The sequence below is a fragment of the Paroedura picta genome, chromosome 3 (genome assembly GCF_049243985.1).
Source record: "Paroedura picta isolate Pp20150507F chromosome 3, Ppicta_v3.0, whole genome shotgun sequence".
NCBI lineage: Eukaryota > Metazoa > Chordata > Lepidosauria > Squamata > Gekkonidae > Paroedura > Paroedura picta.
The window spans coordinates 145,634,512-145,652,021 of record NC_135371.1 but is presented as its reverse complement, the minus strand read 5'-3'; the positions used below and the strand labels follow the sequence as shown (position 1 = coordinate 145,652,021).

The window sequence follows — 17,510 nt, the reverse complement described above, 5'->3', positions numbered from 1 at the left end:
ACGCTGGATACGCTCCTTCCACCAAAACCGGACACAGAGGGTAGCCGTGGGAGAGGAAGAATCGGGCCCTTACCGGCTCCCTTGTGGGGTCCCACAGGGCTCGGTGCTCTCTCCTACATTATTTAACATCTTTATGCACCCTCTGGCTCAACTGGTACGGAGCTATGGGCTGGGTTGCCACCAGTATGCTGATGACACCCAGCTCTTTCTCCTCATGGATGGCCACCCGGACTCCCCCCCAGATCCATTTGCCAGATGTTTGGAAGCCGTAGCTGGATGGCTCGAGCAGAGTCGCCTGAAACTCAACCCCTCCAAGACGGAGGTTCTGTGGTTGGGCCGTAGGGGGGCAGATCAGGAAGCGCGCTTACCCTTTCTGGCCGGGACGCAACTTAATATCGCATCTCAGGCCAGGAATTTAGGGGTGACCATCGATGCCTCACTAACACTCGAGGCACAGGTTAAACAGGTAGCTAGCCGGGCATTTTTCCATCTTCGCCAGGCTCGGCTACTAGCGCCCTATCTGTCCTCTGAACACCTGGCCACAGTGATCCATGCGATGGTCACCTCTAGACTAGATTTCTGTAACTCGCTCTACACCGGCCTGCCTCTGGGCTTGATCCGGAAACTGCAACTCGTCCAAAATGCGGCTGCTAGAGTCCTCACAGCTACACCATGGAGGGCTCACATCCAGCCAGTTCTGAGGCAGCTGCATTGGTTACCGGTCGCCTTCCGGATCAGGTTCAAGGTTTTGGTTTTGACCTTCAAGGCCATCCGTGGTCTAGGCCCAGCATATATGAGGGACCGCCTTTTGCCCTATATCCCCCGCAGGGCTTTACGCTCTGCGGGGGCTAACCTACTGGTCGTTCCCAGCCCCAAGGAAGCCCGCCTGGCCTCGACTAGGGCCAGGGCCTTTTCGGTCCTGGCCCCAACCTGGTGGAATGAGCTCCCGGAAGAGCTGAGGGCCCTGCGGGAATTACCAGCATTCCGCAGGGCCTGTAAGACGGAGCTCTTCCGCCAGGCTTATAACTGAGGCCGGGCGGAAAGAAGATCAGCCCCCCCCTCATAAACTGGTGGTAGAGAGCGTCACCCCCCACCGTAGATGAGGATGCAGAGAGCAAATGAGTAGGCTACGCCATCGCTGTTACAATTATTGTAAATCATTGGTTTTTATTGTCATTTTATGGTTTTAGGGGACGGGTTTATGTAAGCCGCCTCGAGCCTTCGGGGGGAGGCGGGGTATAAATATAAATATAATAATAATAATAATAATAAGCTAGAGGATGCCTGACACTAGCTATCTTTCTGCAAGCTTCTCTCTTTAAAAAATTAACCCCTCCCATGGACAGACATACATTTACTGGCATCTTCTCAGGCAAGTCTGTAATGCAGCTTCCAAAACCAAATTTATATAAAGATATTTTTCTTATAGAAAAGTGATTTTTGTACATTGTAGGGTTGAAACTCCCAGCTGGACCATAGGAGAGGGAGGGGCTGCTTTTGAGCAGGCTTGGTTACATTAGATATAGATATAATCAGAGACTTGGAGAAATTAAAGAAAGGAAGGAAGTGACTAGAAGGAGCTCTGACTATGGATTGGAATGTGCTATAAGTGCTTCATTATACTGCTTCATACATCTATATTAAGATGACAATGAAGAAAGCTGACAGGAATGAAGGTGATTCATCGGAAGTCTGGTTTTTGACAGAGTATTTTATGGATACCACAGATTACCAAAAAGATCAAATCAAGCCTGAAGTCTTCCTAAAACTAAATCACAAAGTAGAGGCTATCATACTTCGATCACATTACAAAAAGACAAGCATCACTGGAAAAGACAATAATGCTAGAAAAAGTTGAAGGCAAGCAACTCAATGGGACAAACGCATATGAACATATTAAGAAAACAACTTGTTCAACCTCTCATCAAGTCCTGCCATTTCACATCTTCTTATTTCTATTTGATTAGTATACAGAACAAAAAGGATAACATTTGTTCTATTTCTCAGTTTCTAATTCTATGTGAACAAAAATACCATGACATGAAGCTCTGCAGAGGTGAAGGAGGCAGGCCGTGTAACGAAGCCATAATTTTTACTTAACCCAAGCGTAGAGTTTTTCTCTTTGTCTAAGACTTTGTCTAAGGCCAGAGAAGAGAGACCCTTAGATGTCGTTCTATGTTTTATGAATCCTGCTGCAACAACATAAGAAAGCTTTCCTCTGATACCATCTTGGTTTTATAGCTAGTTGAATTCATGTAATGATGCTCAAGTCAGATGGTTAATGAGTATGGTAGAGGGTTGTAACAGATTCTAAGAGCCAAATGAAGGATTCAAGTAATGATGCTGAATAGTCCTTTCAGATGATTAAACCACACCAGTGAAATTTAATCAATGTATTAAATTAGTTACAAGTCATTTAATGGAGCCCATGTGAGCCCTTCTCCCCTTTTCTAAACTACAATAAGGAATTCGTGGAATGGTTGAGACTGATTCAACTAATATTTATAAATGTAATGCAGATTTATTGTACAGCACTGATGTTCAGATTCACTCACAGGACTCATGCTTATAACTATTGTCTAATGTATTTGTTTTAGAAGGTATGTGCTTTAGTATCAGAGGGATTTAAATGGTATTTATTGAATTTTAACATGCCAGTATAGTATTGTGTTTTCTTTGTTGATCTATTAAGTTTAAACTATATAGAAATTAAAATTATGGGCTGATGCAGATATAACAGAACCATGGTTTGGCATTTTATGGAATCATAGTTCGAAAGGACCTTCAGGATCATCTAGTCCAACCCCCTGCAAAATACAGGAACTCACAACTACCTGCCCACCTACAGTGACTTCAATTTCATGCTGAAGTGATTCTCCCCCCCCCAAAAAAAAGAAAAGAAATCTCCAGAATTTAGCTTAGCCTGGAGAAAATTCACCTACCATCCCACAATGGCAAACAGCAATTCCCTGAGTATGCAAGGAAAGGCCACAAAAGACAGACTCATCCATTCCTTTCCACCCACTCACAATCTGCCTAAATCCATAAACTTTGGGAAGATTCTGTGGAATTGCATGTTGAATCCTCTGCAGTCTTGCTCACATGCACTTCACTCTATACCGAAAGACAATTCCAGTTCAGATCCCAGTTTAAGCCTCTCAGTTTCTTGGGTCACTTTCAATTTGTGAACCTTAGTTTTATGTTACAATGTAGCCTTATTCTGAAATTAGCATGAACCAAGACTAGTATTCTAAGAGCTTCCATTATTGGCATAAGTGCCAATGAATTGTAGAATGCCAACACTGGTTTTGGATTTTAGCTAGAGCTACAATGCATACATTATCAAATTAAAAAAAAAATCACCATTGGAACACTTTGGATCAAAACTGCCATATTTAAAATACAATAATAGTTCTTCCCAGTTTTGGTCTAAATTCATTCTTGACTATAAAGGATGTGCTAATAATTAATACTATATATTTTTAATTTAACAAATAACTTACCGTACCACTCATCTACCCATGCAAAAGCCTGTCGGTGACCAATCAGCAATATATCTCTGACTACCTGTAAATCACAATGTTAAGGAAATCTAAGTAAAAACAATCACAAATAACATTCTACAGTATCTTTGCACTAGGTCTAAGTCTACAAATGTTCTGAATGGCAAGACTCTATATCTTATACTGCTCAATTTTAGAAGTAATTAGATGTCTATGGAAAAGTGATCTTATTGTTAGTAAGCGCACATGAACAGCTAGAACACTCACCTGGAAATTCACTTTAGTCATATGCAGATAGGAGGGTGGTGATTGCAACTAAAAACCTTATTCATCACATTTTTAAAAATACTCAAATATATGCAGTGCAAGGTAAGTGTTCAACTGATCCTACTACGACTATTATAGTTCATAAATTATATTCTTATACACCAATTCATTTAAAAAGTATATATTTAGTGTTGAGTGGTGTCTACAATTTTGATATCTTTAAAGTTAAGGCACTGATCCTGCCAGTTTTACAATCATTTACCTAATGCCATATTGAACAAATTTGTAAAGGTCCTAGGCAATGTTTTGGAATTTCCCTACAGTGCATAGCCCATTATGCACGGCCGCCGAAACGGCGATTTCGGGTCACATGGAAAACGCGGAGGGGGAAGAAGCAAAGCAAAACGGTTATGCACGGGACGGGACGCAACGGCGGCAAAACCCAGAGTAACCGATTATGCACACGCTGACCCCGGCGCCGCTTCTGGTTGCGCCCCGGTCACCTGTAAGCTGCGCTTTCTTCCGCGTTTCGCTAACGCGGCTTTTTCGGTGGCATGCACCAAATCGGCCAGTGCCATGCGTTATTGGTGATTTTAGTCACCGCCATTCCACCCGAATGCGCGCTATCCCCCCGTGCATAATGGCCCCATATGACACAAATACTCCTGGTTTCAGGCATGCATAGTGCTATACATGTCAGATACTACTTGCTGAGTTAAATAACTGGCCTATAAAATGATACAATGATAAGGCTGGGCACCTAAACAATTTGATGAAGGCTCCCCAAATGGGGAGTGCTACCCTACTGAGAAGCAAGTCAATAAAACTGAAGTCTAATTCAATTCCCCCCCCCCCCAGGGCTCTTTGCTGTCTTACCCTCCTGGCTCTCATGTATTGATGCAGTATTACTTAAGGAAGAAACCACCAGAAAAACCTTAAAATGTATGTACAGACTAAAATGACAGATTCTATGTGAGTTCAATTTCCCCCCCAGGGCTCTTTGCTGTCTAGTTCAATTCCCCCCCCCCCCAGGCTCTTTGCTGTCTTACCCTCCTGGCTCTCATGTATTGATGCAGTATTACTTAAGGATGAAACCACCAGAAAAACCTAAAAATGTATGTACAGATTAAAATGACAGATTGTCTCTATACTACTACATAAACATGTTTTTGACCTTGAATTAAATTAGGTGACACCCTTGATACCATGGAAAGTAGCCATGCCACTTTTTGATCTTAATTCATGGACCCACAACTTGTATAACTTTGTCTTTCACAGCCTCCTGAGAACACCATTGAGTTTGTAAGGACACATAAAAGTATCAGCCAACAAACCATACACATTCTGCATGGCTTAAGTTTTAGATAATCAACTATCTGCTTATAAGAACTGTAATAGAAGTTCTGTTAAGAAAAGGTTTGTATTTCTTCATTTTGAGGTGCTTTTATACTCCCAGACAGGCATCACTACAGAAAATGTTCTATAAAAAGCTAGTCAGAAACCTATAAAGAATGCAGACATAGTTCAAAAATAAATAGAATTAATTCCAAGTCCAGTGATATATGGGAGAATTCTTCATAACAACTGCACACCTACTATTGGAAGGCTTTGAGCATACACCAAGTTGTTGAGCATCAGAAGGAAGAAACACACATGCAACAGAAATGAACAATATTCTCATTCTCACACTATTGATTCTCATCCTGTGTTACAACTTGCTGCAGTTCAATTCCCACTTCGTTCTTCTCAGGCCATTTGTGATATTGAATCAAATATCAGCCCAAGATACAACATTTTGATTACATAAATGACAGCTGACCCACTTGAGCAAGTCTAGGTTTTTCCTCTTATATAGATTCAGAAATGGAAAATGTAAAATAGTTACACTCAGTATAACTTGCATATGACTCTATTTCTTGCATATATTAGTAACTAGTACTTCCAATACCAATAGCTGAAAATAGCTTATGTTCATCCTTCAACATTTAGAATGTGTAACTGAAAACACAAATGGGAACCACACATAACTTTCTGCAAATTCTGATTTATGCACAAGATAATTCTAATAATGCACTCACCTTATGAACAAACTGTTCAACTCGAGTTTGAAGTCCCCATACTTCAAATTTCACAGACACCAACTTGTAGGAACACATGATGGGCTGCTGAGTCTCTCTCCAGCCTTCTTTTAATAGGCCTCTCCCAGTCTTCTCTGATTTGAAATATTTAGGATCCTATACAAAGAAAGACATTTTTGGATGGTGGAAAAAACTGTGTCAGAGAATAAATTAGTATAGGTAACACTAAAATATAGAGAAGTAGCATAAGGTGAAAGGGCTTTGCCCTGTGAGTATCAAGTAGGACATTATTTTGGTTATAATAACATAAACCAAGTTAAGTGGCCAAACACTATCACAACTGAATACATAGAGGTCAAATATGGACAAAGAACAGAAAACAATCTAGTTATAATATTAAAAACACTTAACAGTTCATTAGATTAGCATCTTCTTCTTTGTGAAAAAGTCTCAACCATTAAGCATGGCTTGAACCCAGATTTTATAAGCAGCAGAGGGGGGGTGTTCCAGAGCCCGTTGGTCGGCAAAGCCCTGTTGCCGCTTCGCAGAGCCAGTGACAGGGCTTTGCAGGCCAGCAGGAGGCTGGTTCGGGGAGGGAGTCAGCGGGAGGGGGGCTTTCCAGCGCCTGTTGGCCCGCAGAGGGCTTCACAGGCCAATGGGATGCTGGCCCTGGGAGGGAGCCAGTGGGGGGAGTCTTCCTCTGAACTGTTGGGCTTCTCCTTCCCTGTTGGACCCCTTTCAAAGCCCATTTTTAAAATGGGCTTTGATACTAGTACATACATAAACCGAGCCTCCGGGGAGGGCGGTATAGAAATATAATAAATAAATAAACAAATAAACAAATAAACAAATAAACAAATAAACAAATAAACAAATAAACAAACAAACAAACAAACAAATAAATAAATAAATAAATAAGACCTTGATTGGTGTGATAGAAAAGAAGTCCAGCTAACAGTAATACATAAAACTAACAAAATTGCAGATAAAATGTTAACTGTGACTCTGACGAGTAAACTGAACACTGTAAAAAATTGGCTGCCTTCTCAAATCTCAGGCACCGTATCAACAAGAAGACTATGAAGTTTAATTAAGTCAGAGGTATTCGTGTTTCTGACTAAAAAACTCTCCATGTAAGATTTACACTGAGGGTAATAAAAGGCACAGTAAAATATCATGTGAACTAAAGATTCACTGGCACCAGCACTGTGTGGACATAATCTATCCTCAGGGGGATATCCCTTGAAATCTACCTTCCAGGACTGCAGATGGCATTACATTAAACCTTGCCTGTGAAATGACTTGTCACAGGTTTGGGTTAGTTAGGATGCTGATGTATGGGGCCATTTGGCCCAGATGGGGGAAGATACCAAAGGTCAAGAGAAAGCATGTTTTATAAGCATCAAAAATGTATTTTGGTAAGATTTTTAGCCTTTTTAAGCTAGAGGTCATAATCAAGTCCAAGTTCTTTAAGCTTACCCTCCACAGTTCGAATACAACTGGAGGTTTCAAATTCCTTCAGCATATATTGAATCAGACTTCCTTCTACACTATTGAAGTGAACCCATAACCAAAATTTGAAGACCATAATCCAAGCTTCTGTTGTTAAGAAGTTTTGACCTGTTTCAAGACACAGGGCAGTGTACGGGACACATTATAGGAAGACCCAGAATCTTATATAAAAAGTTGGACTGAATCTTCTCAATATCTCTGTTCAGGCCACTTATCCAGAAGGAACAGCCATAAAGTAACATTGGCATTAAATACTTTAAAAGCAGTTGAAATATACTGATTGCCCTGACTGAAGTGAAATTTTGCAGTGGCTGAGGTACTACTATTAGTGGCACTGATTGCCATATTTTTATGAGTTGATTATAAACCTATTTTGGTTTAAGTGAAGTCCAAGGTATTTAAGGACCTTAACATGTTCTAATCCCCCCATCTCTACATTCTATCCAATGGAGAGTCCATCCCATTGGATAGAATGGAACAGATGAGGCACCCTCTTTCGGAACTCCTGGACGTTTATTCTTTTAGTCCTCTCATGTTGTCTTATATTTCTATTTAAAATCCCAAGAGTCAAAATAAACAATGAACGTGACAGTAGCCAATCTTGTCTGGTTCCTTTTTGGATTTTATACTGTTTGGTCAAATCGCTATTGAGAGTTACTCTTTCTGTCTGCGTAGAATAAATTGATTTTGCCCATTAAATTTTTTTTCTCCAAAATTAATATTTTCCAATATTTTAAATAAAGATGATCAATCAAGATATTTCTTACTTGTATCTAAAAAGAATGTTGCTTCTTGTTTTTCATTATGTTTTTCCAAATATTCCATTATATTGACAACTGTGCTAACATTGTCCTTTAACTGTCTTTTTGGTAGAAAGGCCCACTAAAATGCCTTAAATGTTTACAAGTCTTTCCACTAAGATTGTTGTGAAGAGTTTATAGTCAATATTCAAAAAGGATATTGCTCTGTAGTTTTTAGTATCTTTGGAGTCTTGCCCCTCTTTGTGGATTAGGGTTATATAGGCTTCTTTCCATGATTCAGGTATCTTTCTAGTTTCTAAGACAGAATTCATTGTACTCTGCAGTGGCTATGTCTTTGAAATGTTTATAATACAATTCTGGTAAGCCATCTGAACCTGGTGTTTTTCCTAATTTCATTTTCCTTATAGCTTCTACAACCTAATTTATTATGGGGCCATTCATGAGTTGTCTTTTCTATTTAATAATCTGTGGCAAATTTTATTTTCCAATATTTTTTTATCATTGGTACATCCTGACTTTAATACAAATTAGTATAATACCTATTAAAAGCCTTCTGAATGGCTCCATTATCATTATAAGTATTGTTATCTTCCTGGATACTTATCTTTTCCCCTCCTTTGTAAGGCAACCATCTTCTGGGTTTGCTTGCATGTTCAAACTATCTCTGTTTTGCATAGTACAGTTTGGTTTTTGGTTTTAATTTGTCTTACTGCTAACATGGAAAATCACTGTAAAGTTTTTATTTGGTTAGAGATATTAATATTTCCTGGATCATTTTTAAAGTCCTCACTTTTTAAAAATCTCATCTATAATCTTTTGGGATTTCTCCTCTCTTTTTTAAAGTTCTACATTACTTAGTATAAACTGGCCTCTTATAAATGCTTTACTGGCATCTCAAACCAATCTCATCTCTGTTCCTTTTTAAAAATTGATCTCAAAAATGCTTTAATTTTTTCTTGCAACCTGGTATTAGATATTCTTTTTGTAACAAAACTTCACTTAATAACCACCTGACTGTATTATTTCTTCTTTTAATAACTAACAGACCAGATTGTGATCAGAAAAAGACCTCGGCTTTTTCTGTCACCCCACTTCCCGATATGAATTATAATATTTTTCTGGATTAAGTATTTTGAGTCAATTTTTCTAATATGAGTTTCAATAATTTCAATTTTCCACCTTTTGTGAAGTATTAGCTGCATTTATATTCAAGGTTAGGCATTTGTAATCCATATTTAGATTCCTTATGTAGAAGAGTACTTATCTGAGTCCTTTCCCAATTCTTTGCTTTGAAGACTAAGTTCAATCTAAGGGGTTGACCTTTGAAGGAGAAGAACACTCCTTCCAATTTGTTCCATCTAACTGTAACCTTTTGTTTAAGTTTTTCTGTAAGAAAAGAATAATCTTTTCTTTTCCATAGAATTCTCTGTGGAATTTCCTTCCGAATAATTACCTCTCAATCATCAGTCTTGAGTCTTTGCTTGGAATGTGGCATCAGTATTTGATCTCTTTATTGCCTTTCTAATGTAGTGCACTAGGATATCTCTTGGAAGTTTTTTTTAGTGAGGCAAATCTTAAATTCATTCTGCATATCTTATCAAATTCTGCCTATGCTTAACTTGAGAAAGAGCTTTTGACCTCAAATTGGACAGGGAGTGGGTTGGGAACTAGAACTTTTTGCATCACCATTTGTTAAAGTCTTAATGTTAATGTTTATTGTTTTCAGGGTTTTTTAAGGGGTTCTAGTGGTTTTTAATATTTTATTGTGAACCATCACGAGTTCAAATGGAGAGCAGAAGTATATAAATTTGAAAATAAATAAATAAATAAATAAATAAAAAAGTTAGGAACCTACAAAAGTTGAGTAGCAGAAGAATACATTATATATTAAAATACAGATATTTATTACAATTCAGGTGCATATATGAAATTTTAAAACATCAACATTAGTCATGAACTATTGGACAGGTTTTCCAGGACTTTCACTTTATTCACATGTTATTTCAGGAACACTTCTTAATCTTATGTAGTATTCATTTGCTCTAAGTTCCAAAAATGCTAGTTGGCCCAAACGTCTTTCCAATTCTGTATTTAAACCATCTTATTTGGAATCCAGCATTTGTACTTTGTTAGCAATAGATTGCATATTTTCTGTTGTTTGTTTGATGGACCTCAAAAATTTTAATTTCTTCTTTGACTTGTCGTTGCATATTTTTAAATTCCCATTCCACAAACTGAAGTCTGAAAGTCAAATATTTCAGTGAAGCTTGTAAAACATTAAAGTTAATGTCTAGGGTTTTTTTTAATCAAGTTGATCAGTTTCTGAAGTAATTCTGGGTTAGGTTTCTCTGGCATTTTTTCCGGATGCTGATCGACTGATCCTGTATGCTTTATTGTAGTCACCTCCATCCTGTCTTTTATATTCCAGTTAAATTACTTGAGGCAGCAAGAATTTAAAGTCCAGAAATTTTAAGTTACTGCAATTTCTTTCTTCCACCGCTGGGTGTCACTATGGTACCAGAAATGAAAATGAGCTCAGTGTTTTAATTTCAGAATGTTAAATGTTGCTGAAATGTCTTCCTTCTGCCACTAGATGTCATTATCCCAAATGAAAATGAGCTCAATTTTTTAGTTTTAAAGAAATATGGCAGACTGTAAACTTTAACTATCTGCTTCTCTTCACTTTCAGTTTAATACATTCAAGACCTCTTGTCTGTTTAATCTTTCTTAAAGTGTAAAGTTGAAAAGAAAAGCTTCTTGAAAAAAATTAAAACTAAATTTCTCATTCCTTTAGTATAGCATTATGTTACATTAAAAAAAAACCCCAGAAATCATATTTCTTATCAGAGGGACGGACCAGAACCTATTGGATGAAAAAGAAATTCCGTCTAAACATCCAGAAGAAGTTCCTGACAGTTAGAGCAGTTTCTCAGTGGAACAAGCTTCCCCAGGAGGTAGTGGGTCCTCCATCTTTGGAAATTCATTAAACAAAGGCTGGATAGCCATCTGACAGAGAGACTGCTTCTGTGAAGGTTCAAGGGGGTGCAGGTTACAGTGGATGAGCGATAGGGTTGTTAGTGTCCTGCATTGTGCAGGGGGTTGGACTAGATGACCCAGGAGGTACCTTCCAACTCTATTATTCTATGATTCTAAAACCCTTTACCTACCTCAGACTCTTTGTAATAGCGCTCAGGAATTTCATCGCAGGCAATATCAATAAAGCAGACTTCTCTGTCAAGATCTTTGGCTTCATTATCAAATATCTGCATGATATAAAACAAGTAGACTTTTAGCATTCTAATAGTTATGCATTAATTAAAAGATTGCTAAACTCTGAATGTTATGACATAATTCTAAAAAACAAAGGTTCAAAGCAACAGATTGGCAGACCCACAGGCGCACTTCTTAATACAGTAATGTACAACTAGAAGCATAACTTCAGAATCTGAAGACCCGTAATCCTAGTCCTACATACAATAAAACTAGTGGAGGTGACAGCATTCCAGTTGAACTATTCAAAATCTTAAAAGACGAGTTGAACATTGGTCATTACTGTGTCCCCAATTGCCAGGAATCAAACAGCAACATTAGTCATGCCCATGGGATGTGTGTGTATACAAGATATTTTATATACCCCATTGTAGTAAACTTTACAAAGGTTTTACAGAATAAGTCAGGATTGCAGATATGTACTGTTGCACATATAGCAGATAAGAGGGGTGATGGCAATGGCTTGCCTAAGCCTACCTGGTGAATTCATGGCTCAATTCTGAACTGTGGATTTCCTGGCTCAGAATTTAAAATCTTAGTCACAGTGTGACACCAAATCTCTTGCCCAATGTTTAAATGTGTTTCCTATCTCCATGTGTCACTATCAGCTGGATCTTAAGTCAGAATGATTAATCCAGCCGTACTTCTTTCTTGTATTACATCACAGACTTGGGTGTAATTCCTCATGGTTTATCAGAAGTGGAAAGTGCACAAGATTGATTTCTTCTTAAGTCTAATTCTCCTTGTGCTTCTTCAAGCCAAATACCCTTGAATACTCTTAGAATCTTCAGTAGAGATGTGAAGCAAAACACTCCTGAGTTAATGTAAAGGGCTCATTCCCTCTTGCAAATGTTAATTAGGCCTATCTACCTACTTGGCCCTTATTATTTTCAAGGTCTGAATTTGGAATGGGATAAAAAAGAACATGTTCTGATTGGATTGTCATCATCACTGGACTTCACTTGGCCCCCAAAAATAATTTTGCCAAGTGCCTGTAAGAAACCTAGCTTGGATTATGATGGACTAAAGGCCCAGCCTATGATATTACTATTACTATTACTATTACTATTACTATTACTATTACTATTACTATTACTATTACTATTACTATTACTATTACTATTACTATTACTATATTTATTTCCCGCCACTCCCTGATAGGCTCATGGCAGGTAATAATAGTCTTAAAACCCATTAAAATTCCCACTAAAAGACTTTAAAAGCAACATGGCAGAAAAATATCCCACTCCCACCCCCACTACCAAGGTGACGGAAAAATGGAGGAGGAATGATGTACACTTCAAACCCCGGGCAGGGGGCTAAGATCTACCTCGTCGACCACAGCCTCAACCATAGATCTGGTGGAATAGCTCCGTTTTACAGGCCCTGCGGAACGTTGACAAATCCTGCAGGGCCTGCATCTCACTCTGGAGCTCATTCCACCGGGTAGGGGCCAGGACAGAAAAAGCCCTGGCCCTGGTTGAGGCTAGGCGTGCTTCCCTAGGGCCAGGAACGACCAATAGATTTCCCCCCACAAAGTGTAAAGCCCTGGGGGGGGGCAAAGGGCAATAGGCGGTCTCTCAGGTATGTGGGTCCCAATCCGTGTAAGGCCTTGAAGGTTAAAACCAAAACCTCGAACCGGATTCGGGCAGCAATTGGCAACCAATGCAGCTGCCTCAGCCCAGACTGGATATGAGTCTTCCAAGAGGTACCAGTGAGGACCCTAGCAGGACCCTGTATTTCACACTAGCTGAAGTTTCCATATTAAGGACAAGGGTAGGCCCGCATAAAGCGAGTTACAGAAATCTATTCTGGAGGTGACAGTTACATGGATCACTGTGGCTAAGTGATCGGAGGACAGGTAGGGCGCTAGTAGCCAAGCCTGGCAAAGATGGAAAAATGCCTGGCTGGCTACCTCCATATGCTTATATAGAAATATATAGAAATATTGATAATGCTTGAGCGTTGGCATTCTAATTTTTTATCTATTTATCGTACACAGCACGTGAAATAAACAACCCTTGCATCCAGGCTTCCTATTCCCACCGTCAAGCACCTTAATAGTAGACTGCCTAATAGTGTAATTTCCAAGGCTTTTGGTATTGTGAGATCAGGGTCATTGATGGTACCCCTGCAACTTGTGCCTTTTCCAAGGCCTCTGGTTGCGAGGTGTGGGGACTAGTCTCCTCATACCCATAGCTACCCCACACTTCAAAAGGCATGGGGGTTTCGACAGGAGATAATTTGATTGCTTTTGTAGCCAGCTTTTGATAGTCAGCTTGATTGCTTTTGTAGTCAGGCTACAAAAATGTAAAAAGAATAGATTAAAACTCACAGGACAGAAACATAAGGCTCCCACTCTGTGTGTCTACATTGCCAAAGCATAGGAGGCATATGGCAAGAACATACTGTATTCCTATCAATACTGGGAAATATTATTAAATTTAAAAAAAGATCCAGGAGGTGTTTGGAAACTTTATTAAAAAAAACAATGTTATAAAAGCAATATAAAGTTCATAGGACTGAACCAAAAGAAGGATTTTCATATTATAATAAAATGTACTATTGAATGTACCATAAGTGACAGAGTTAGCTTTCTGAAAAATCTCACTGCTACTCTAATAAATATCATGACGGTACACTGATAAGAAACAAAGGCTGCCATTTCTTTTCCATTTATGTGCCATCATAAACTCTGTTTTATACATTTTTGACCTAACCCTAGTTAGCTGTGCCGTTTAAATACAGATGATCCAACAAACAGGTATCTGTGCTGGTACCAAATTAGAATTTCAGACTAGGATTTTTAGCTGGTTTATTAACAATTTGTTATGACATCTTAATTTGCAAATCACAGGTTGTTGGGTAGAAATGTTCCTTGTGGCTGCAACCTACACAGATGGCCATATAGTAAGGAGGTCTTTCCTGCTGGGAGATGGGAGAAAGCAAGAAATTAGGGTCTATACACAAACTGGAATTTGTTACCCACATTTCAGAGATTAACCAGAGTTTGTTGAAAAAACTACGGTTTAAACAAACCATGTTTTATTATGAGGTCTTAATGCAAGACTGATCCAATATATATAGAGTTGAACCTGGTAACTGACCAAGGTTCAGAGTGCTGTTCCTCAGTGGGTGCTACCTGTTAAGAGATAATTAGGGTTGGGCGCTTTGGTGCCTGAAGCGGCCATTCACTCCTGATGCAGCCAGCGCAGCGCCGAGGGGGAGGGGAAGCATGGGCGTCAGCGTGCCATTGGGCGCACACACACAGGCACGGAGCTCCATATCCGTGTGTGTGCGGCCACTGGCTCTCCAACGCCCGTGCCTCCCCCCCCCCTCGGTACTGGCTGCATCAGGAGCAAATGGCCAGCGCCTAACCCTAGGGATAATCCCTTCATAGCTCTCTATTATCCATGAGGTTGGGTAAGGGGACCACTGCCCAGCACACTGGGGAGGGGGGGAGAGCAGTAGTGTGTGTGTGTGTGTGTGTGTTTGAGAGCACGAAGCATAGAGAGCAAGAAATAATGACATAGTACCATTACATTACTTTTGGCTCCTGGTTTCATTGAATTGTTCTGACCAAGAGAGAACAATACACTATGGTAATAAACTCTCAAAAATAAGGCTTCTTAATAATACTTTTGCCTTTGGTCACAAACAATAATCCTTAAAAAGCTTCATCTTGGTCAGTTTATAAGAAATGATTGTTGTATTGTAATGTCAGAAACTAATCCTGTAATGTCATTCGTCTGACCACTCAGGAAGGCCAGTGGGCCAAAACGTTTCTGATCAGGATCAATAATGGTATTTTCTGGTTGTCATTGTACACTATGAATCTTAATTCAGGCTATCACAAAGATTAATATCTGTTTTTAATTAAAATAAATACAAGCATATTTTTATATCATCGGCTTATTAATTTTAAATTTGGCTAACAATTATTGGGTCTATATATTCATACCTTCTTAACTTTTAGGAACTTCATTCAATTTAAGTTTCCTTCCCTTTTTTTGCTTAAAGTTGATTTATAATAGACTAGTAAAAAAGCCCATTGTATTAAGAAGACAATGGGCGCTAGCAGGCGGGACCAGAGCGAGGGGCAGGCGAGGGACAGAGCGAAGGACAGGCTACCTGAAAGAGGAGGCGGGCGGCGGCTCCTCGGCGTCTCGTGTTTTTTGCCGGGGAGTCCCAGGCGTGGTGCGCTGGGCTGCGGCGGGTCCTCTGCGTTTTTTTGTCCTTCTGCGGCTTTCCCGGCGGCTCCATTGTGTTCTGGGGCCATGAGGGCAGGGAGCCCCCAGCAGCTGCGCTGTGCGCGGCTGCGGGGGCTCCCAGGGTGGCGGCTTCAAGCGGCGAGTGGCTGCTCCTGGGGTTTTTTTGTTCTTCTGCGGCTTCTTGGCGGCGCGGCGGCTTGAAGCAGCGAGAGGCTGCTCCTGGGGTTTTTTTGTTCTTCTGTGGCTTCTCAGCTGCGCGGCGGCTCCCTCAGCGGCGGTTCGAGTCAGGCGGCGGCATGATTCGGGCGGCGGCTCCCTCGGCGGAGGCTCCTTCGGCTGGTGGCCTGACATCAGGCTGGCGGCTAGGGAGCCCCCGGCAGTCGCGCGGTGCTCCCTTGGGCGGCGGCGTGACTCAGGCAGCAGCGGCTCCCTCGGCGGCTTCCTCGGGCAGCGGTTCCCTTGGCGGCGGCGTGACTTGGGCGGCGGCTCCCTTGGCGGCGGCGTGATTCCGGTGGCGGCTCCCTCGGGTTCGTGGCTCCCTGGCTGTCTCCCGGCTCCCTGGCCGGTTCTTTTTTGCCGGCTTGCAGGAGTCCTGGGGTTGCTGCGGCGGCGGCCTCTCGCTTCGCGTCTCTCGCCGCGTCAGGCCGCTGGGCAGGGAACCCCCGGCAGCCGCGCTCACCGCGACTGCCGGGGGCTCCCCCAGGCGGCGGCCTGCGTGCAGCTCGCAGTTCCTGGGGCTGGGAATCGGAGGGACCAATCGGCAGGCGCGATTGTCTGTCATGAGGAAGGGTCCAATCTGGACCCTTCCTCATCCCGGACTCATCCCGCCCCAGAACCCCTTACTGTTTTATTTAGTCCGTGGCGCCCGCGGCGCCACGGGCAGTTTACAGATAATATGAGTTTTTTGATAACGGTCCTTATATTATTTTAGCAGCAAAGATGGACAAGGATTCAGATTACAAGTAGTATTCTTCACTGATCCCAGTGATCCCAGTCAACATACATCACAGAAAATGTGTCAAATTGATGCTTATGTAGATCAGGCAGTATATTAGGTCTTTCTTCTGGTATGCTGTGTCGCTACTGACATACAAGGCATATGTGATATTTTATCAGCAAAAACTTGCCAAAAGTATCACAGCTAATTGTCTCTGATGCTATAGTAGCACTGTAGTAGCATTTCTTTGCTCTCATCACTGCCACTTCATGTGTCCTTCAGTGAGCTCTATAGTGTAATCTAGCAGATTCATGTGTTCACCACCAGCATAATTCTAGACATCTTCTGGCCCTCTTCAAGTTACCCAGTTCTGTAGTAAACCATTTGAGTTAGCTGAAGCACCTTGGGGTGCAAGATTCTCTCTAAGTAGATCTGAATAATATCACCTATGCTCTACTTATATCACTTGTAGATATGTATAATTAGATCAGACCTTACAAAGACACTGGAAGACTCCAATAATCTCCCTTTTGGAGGGAGCCAAACCAAGTAGTATTGGTTCCTGACTACTCAAGAGAGAAGGATGGAGTAACAGCACTGCTCAGAGACTCTCCCACCATTTCTGGCTTTTTCCCTTTGTCTGAACACTCAGAACTTACCAGGTCTTCATGGACAGTTGCTTAAAAATTCCAGCTAGGCATGAAATGTTATTCAGCCTCAAAGTAAGATATTACATTGAAATATAAATACAACTTGACAGCATCTCAACATCTTGGGTTATTAGTATTCATGGGCTAGTTGAGAGGCATTCCTCCCATGAAAACCACTGCTGATTTGTCCAACCCATATCGTACTTAAACAACTGTTCTCACCATTGTTCTTCTGTTCCACTGGCCTATTACATTGTTCTATGCCATCACATATTTACTGTTTTCAACTACTACATCATCTGTACTGTTCCCTGTTGCTAA

General features: G+C 40.8%; 1 protein-coding gene and 1 long non-coding RNA gene across 3 annotated transcripts in view; one reads left to right on the top strand and one right to left on the bottom strand.

Annotated features, from left to right (window-relative positions):
- The window catches only part of PITPNC1 (phosphatidylinositol transfer protein cytoplasmic 1), a 116,992-nt gene that overhangs the window by 19,409 nt on the left and 80,073 nt on the right, over positions 1-17,510 (bottom strand). The window contains exons 6-8 of the mRNA XM_077328420.1: positions 11,289-11,384; positions 5,849-6,004; positions 3,504-3,567 (exon numbers count right to left, since the gene is read on the bottom strand). Of these exons, the coding sequence (XP_077184535.1) occupies positions 3,504-3,567; positions 5,849-6,004; positions 11,289-11,384 (316 nt within the window). The remainder of the gene's footprint in view (positions 1-3,503; positions 3,568-5,848; positions 6,005-11,288; positions 11,385-17,510) is intronic.
- Positions 1-17,510, top strand: part of LOC143833071 (uncharacterized) — a 47,296-nt gene that overhangs the window by 28,074 nt on the left and 1,712 nt on the right. Inside the window, exon 3 of one of the 2 annotated variants that reach the window (XR_013229517.1) lies at positions 1,646-2,667. The exons of the other annotated variant lie outside the window; for it this stretch is intronic. This is a non-coding gene — a long non-coding RNA (uncharacterized LOC143833071). Of the gene's footprint in view, positions 1-1,645; positions 2,668-17,510 lie in introns of those variants that run through there. 2 annotated transcript variants of the gene reach the window in all.